This window comes from Egretta garzetta, unplaced genomic scaffold, assembly GCF_000687185.1.
Source record: "Egretta garzetta isolate BGI_Z169 unplaced genomic scaffold, ASM68718v1 scaffold652, whole genome shotgun sequence".
Classification (NCBI taxonomy): Eukaryota; Metazoa; Chordata; class Aves; order Pelecaniformes; family Ardeidae; genus Egretta; species Egretta garzetta.
The window spans coordinates 11,245-16,593 of NW_009258948.1; the positions used below are offsets into that span (position 1 = coordinate 11,245).

The 5,349-nt window shown below is 57.7% G+C and overlaps 1 protein-coding gene across 1 annotated transcript; it reads left to right on the forward strand.

Annotated features, from left to right (window-relative positions):
- The first annotated feature begins 1,043 nt into the window (after positions 1-1,043).
- LOC104122181 (olfactory receptor 52B2-like) lies at positions 1,044-2,018 on the forward strand. Its single transcript, XM_009634281.1, has one exon. It carries the CDS (start codon positions 1,044-1,046, stop codon positions 2,016-2,018), a length of 975 nt encoding a protein of 324 aa, XP_009632576.1.
- Positions 2,019-5,349: the final 3,331 nt, after the last annotated feature.

Consider the following 5,349-nt stretch of genomic DNA (forward strand, 5'->3'; position numbering starts at 1 on the left):
CCCACAGAGCCTCCCCAGCCAGGGGGATCTCAGCCCGTGCTGCACTCCTGGACTCTGTTTCCCAGGTGCAAGACCTTACACTTCTCCATGAACTTGTTGCCTTGCATTTGGGGCCAGCACTTCTTTGTCCAAAGATCATGCAGTGCAGCCCACCACGTCTTTGCCCCCTTTGCAAAGGAGAGGCGAAGGCATGGGCGAGCATCTTCCCTGGACCTGCCAGGTCAGAGAGTTGCTCCAGGGCATTCAGCCAGCCTGAGCATGGGCTGAAAGTCCAGCCTAGCTCTCCCCTTTCCCCCTTGGTCTGTGCCAGTGTTTGGGTCTCTCAGACCCCTGTGGGATGGGGAAGAGGCACAAACCCCACTTTGCAGAGTTCGCAAATGGGAGAACGTGTTTATACATCTGGAAATGCAGGGAGTAACACGTCCAGCAGAAGTTTCGGGGATGGCCACAACCTTCAGAGGTGGTGGTTGAACGACGGCCGCCTCCAAGGCACTTACCAGCGTTGGTACTGGTACAGTTTTTATTCCTATCTCAACGGTTTGTGCAAGAAGCTCTCGGAAGTGAACTGATCACTGGTCTGGGCAGAGCAGGACTTTATTATTTCATCTCCCTGAAGAAGCAGGCAGTCCTGGCAAAGACAGGCGGCTGCAGGGCACAGGGCCCACCGACAGTGACAGGGCAAGTGATGGTGACTTTTACCGGCCTTTCAGTGACTGTGGGTAAAGAGGAGGTAGAAGCGACCTGGCCTGTTCTGCAGCGCAAAGGGAGGGCAGAGATGTTTTTCTTACAGACGCAGCCTGTAGGGCTGGTAGGAAAGGACAAATCGGTTCCTTTGCGCAGCAAAGCACAGCGAGCCGAGCCCTTGGCCATCAGAACGGCTCAGGTGGGAGGGCAGTGGCAAAGGGGATGCTGAATGTGCCGGTTTGCACACATCTGTAGGTGGTCATGGCTAACACCGGGCTCACCGGGTGGTATTTATTTTATTTATCCCTTCTCTTTCTTGCACAGAGCGGAGTCAGGCTGACACTGGGCTCTGGAGCACCATGTATGAGCTCAATGAAAGCAGCTTTGATCCCATCACCTTCGTCCTCACGGGCATCCCAGGCATGGAGGAGTCCCACGTCTGGATCTCTGTCCCCTTCTGCCTGATGTACATCACTGCAGTGTTTGGCAACTCTGTCCTCCTCTTTGTCATCATTGTGGAAAGGAGCCTTCATGAGCCCATGTACCTCTTCCTCGCTATGCTGGCTGTCGCTGACCTCATGCTTTCCACCACCACAGTGCCCAAAATGCTGGCGATCTTCTGGTTCAGTGCCAGGGAAATTTCCTTTGACGCCTGCATTACACAGATGTTCTTTACCCATTTCAGCTTCATTGTGGAATCATCTGTCCTGCTGGCGATGGCGTTCGACCGCTACGTGGCGGTCTGCGACCCGCTGCGGTACTCCTCAACCTTAACCCCCTCGGTGATCGGGAAAATAGCTGTGACTGCTGTCGTCCGGGGGTTCTGCATCATGTTCCCACCCATCTTCCTCCTCAAGCGGCTGCCCTACTGCGGGCACAACGTCATGCCCCACACCTACTGCGAGCACATGGGCATCGCCCGCCTGGCCTGCGCCGACATCAAAGCCAACGTCTGGTACGGGCTGACAACTGCTCTTCTCTCCTCCGGCCTGGATGTCGTGCTCATCGCTGTCTCTTACGCTCTCATCCTCAGGGCGGTCTTTCGGCTCCCGTCCCCAGAGGCCCGTCTCAAGACCCTGAGCACCTGCGGCTCCCACATCTGTGTGATCCTCATGTTCTACGTGCCGGCCTTCTTCTCCTTCCTCACGCATCGTTTTGGCCACCACATTCCAAGTCACGTTCACATCCTCCTGGCCAACCTCTATGTCGTGGTCCCGCCGATGCTCAACCCCATCGTGTACGGGGGGAGGACAAGGCAGATCCGGGAGCGTGTCGTCCGCCTCTTCTGCCCCGCGGGGGACTGCCCCTGCCCCGGCTGGGGGGGCCGGTGCTGAGCACTGCCGGAGGGCAGGGGGGTGCGGGACAGGATCTGGAAAGCAGCAGCAAGCGCTGCGGCACTTCTCGCCCTGGAGGAACAGGTTTGCTCAAGAGGTTCAAGAGAAGCGGAGGGTGGTGGGATTTCTGGAAATGTGGACTTGGGTCATCAGCCCCTTCATTGCTACCGGTTTCTCCTAGAGACGCTTCCCCCGGGTGGTCCATCTAGCAGAGGCTGGGCAGAGTTCAGCTTAGGAGCGCCACAGCTCTTACCTCTGCTGATTTACTATCTCCTGCTGCTACTGGTTTTGTTCGCCGTCCTATGGCTTTGTTTCTGTTTGTTCCTTCTCCTGGTATCCCAGTGCCTAGACCATGAACACTGTGTGGGTCTTCAGGCTGGCGTCCGGGGCATGACCACGGCTGGATGGGCAGAGTGCTGTCTGCCATGGCACAGATGATGGTCTGTCCTCCTGTCTTCACGGCTGTGGCTTGTGTTGCTGAGGGACCCTGGCACCTCTCGCTGCTGGAGGTGTTCACACGCTGAAGAGCCCGGTGAGCTCGGGAAAGGCTTTGTTGGCCAGCGTTTAAGGGAAACCTATCCCTTAATCCATGATGCCCAAAACTGAATTCAAGCCTCTAGAGTGGAGCGCAAAGGGACGACAACCTCCTAGGTCCTGCGCATCCCATGGGGAGGGTTTCTGTCACTGCAGGAGCAGTGCTGAGCGGGGCTGAGCGTCAAGTGTGTTGCACTGCAAGGGCCTTTCCTGCCCATAGGGCTGGCTGATTCCCCACCGCTTCCTTGCTGCACACTTGATTTAACCTTCAACACCAAGGAGCACCAGCACCAAGCACACAGCTTTGTTGGACTTTTCTTGTTCCTCTTGGTGGCATAGGCACTTGTCGCACCGGTAACACCTTGTTCTACCCGGAGCCAGCGGCAATCTGCTCCAAGCAGCGGTGAAAAGCAGTGCAAGCCTGAAGAATGAGCACTAGGTATTTCGGGGGGAGCAGCAAGGACAGTCCTGTGCATCGCTCGGAGTCTAACTCCATCATCGGCCTGGCCAGCAAGGACCCCTTTCCCTCACCCGCCCCCTCCTCAGGGTGGGCAGCAGCGTGGGCGGTTGGGGTAACCCTTCTGCCCCTCTGCCCCTGTGCGTCTTGTGAGAGGAAGGTCGGGAAGGGGGGGGTCTTGAGCACCGGCGCTGCTGAGCATCCCAGGAGCACAAAAAGACCCACGGGGAGAAGGGAGCGGAGGGAGCTCTGGAGACCTTGGGGGGATCTCGGCAGAATTCCAGGTCTCTGCTGGAAGGTCAGGGTTCTCTGCGCTGCTTTTGAGGTGGGTTTTTGTTGCACCATTTTAATATGGAGGGACATGGAGACACTGACACTGGCAGCCACTGTCCTGGCAGGAATGTTCTGGCTCCTGCAGCCTGGGGTGGGCTGTTCCCACACCACTGGAGCTTCCCAGTCCCGTGGTAGAGTCACAGCAGCGCTCCCACCTGCCTGGCTCTCATCGCCGAAGCACAAAGGTCCTTTTGCCCGGTGCTTTGCGTAGCACCGATGCGGTGGGCAGCGCATGGGACTGGTCTCCTCCTCCTGACAGCAGAGCCCCAGTGGCCGCGCTGGTTCAGCTGTTAAATGCCATGGCTTCTGTGAGCCGTCGCAAAACTGCAGCGCAGCCCCGGGAGCAGCCGAGCCTGCTCCCTGCGCAGCCCTGCCCTGGCCAAGGCGCAGGGTTTAAGGGCCCCCCTGCTGCCCCTCCAGTGGCTCCAGCAACTCCCGTGGCTCCCAGGGAGCACTGAGCCACCAGCATCCTCCAGCGCTGCGGCAGCGGTTCCGTTTCCACCATGGGAAGGAGCTCCGGGATGAAGAAGAGGAGGGAACGCACCAGAGCCCAGCGGCTTTTCCTTTGTGCTTTCCCTCACCTTTTGCTCCACTTCTCTTTTACACCCCACCCCCCCGAAGGCACGGGGGTCTGGGCACTTTTTGGTCCCCCCCGAACTTGGGGGCCTCCTTGGGTCTGGCCAGTAGAACCGTTCCTCACCCAGGCTTTTGCTTGCAGCAAATGGAGCCCTTTGGGGGCTTGGGCTCTGCAGTCCAGCTCTCACAGCAACGTCAGGAGCCGGGATGCTCTGACCCCATGTCAGCCCTGAGACGCGATGAAAGCTTTGGTGTGGTCGTGCCAAGCGTCACAGCACGCAGAAGGTCATCCAGCCATTTCTGCATTTTTTTTTTCCTAGACCAAGAGCATGGAGATCTCTTGCCAAGCCCACAGCCTGTGCTGCAAAGCCATTTCTGACGTGCCCGTGGTTGGGAAGCCACCTCGAAGGCGCCTGGAGCTTGGAGGTGCCTCCTTTGGGGGGGCTGGTGGCCCCGGGGAACGTCTCTCCTAGCTCTGGGCTCCATGAAGTGTCGTGCCCTGCGTCAGGGCTGGTCACCAGCCGGTCGCTGAGCGCTCCGGTCGGGGCTGATCAAGCCCAAAGTCCCTGACCAGGAGCAGGAGCAATGAGGGCGCTCTGGGACCAGGCTCACTCGCAGCTGAATGGTGCAGGAGACAGCATCGATACCGCAACCAAACCCCTGCTCTGCTCCAGTCATCCCAGTGACGCTGCTACAGCTTCAAAAGAAACAGGAAAGAAAGATTCACGATTTCAGACCAAAAAACCTCAGAAGTTCTTAAAGTCTTTCAACATGTTTCTTTTTTCTTTGTTTTTTTTTTTTTTTTTTTTTTCTCATTTCATCAAAGGTGGGTGCCCTGTGACAGGCACAGGGGAAATGAAAGTCTGTTCGTTAAAAGCTGTTTGCTTAACAGTGCAGATAACAGAGCTGCTTACAAAAGCCACTCATATCGCCGGATTTTTTCAATGTCCTCAAAACATCGGTGTTTGTGCTGGCTTTCTTCGTGAAAGAAAGGGTATTGACACAGGGCGGCCCCCGTGGCTGCTGATGGGAGACGGAGCTGTGTCAGGAGAGCGAGTCGTGACAGGCAGCCCATGAATACATTGGGCTGAAATCGATGCTTTATGGTTGTTAGGGCATGGAGGAGCTGGAGTCGCTGCACAGGGGCTGCCAAGGGGGTTACAGCAGATTTGGAGGTAGGGGCACAACGTGAGACAGCTCAGGGCTGCGAGAGAGGTTTGCCTCTTCGGACGGTCTCTTCCAGCCCTGCCTTCCTGCCTGAAGACAAAGCCTGTTAGCAACGCAACCCTCACAGCATCCCAGAATCCCAGCCCGGCAGGGGCTGGCAGGGCCCTCCGGAGCTCACCCAGTGCCCCCCCCCTGCCCAAGCAGGCTCACCCAGAGCAGGGGGCACAGGACAGCATCCAGGCGGGGGTTGAATATCTCCAGAGA

Bases quoted from the DNA above. Each gene is read 5' to 3' on its own strand.
- LOC104122181 (XM_009634281.1), top strand. From the start codon at position 1,044: ATGTATGAGCTCAATGAAAGCAGCTTTGATCCCATCACCTTCGTCCTC.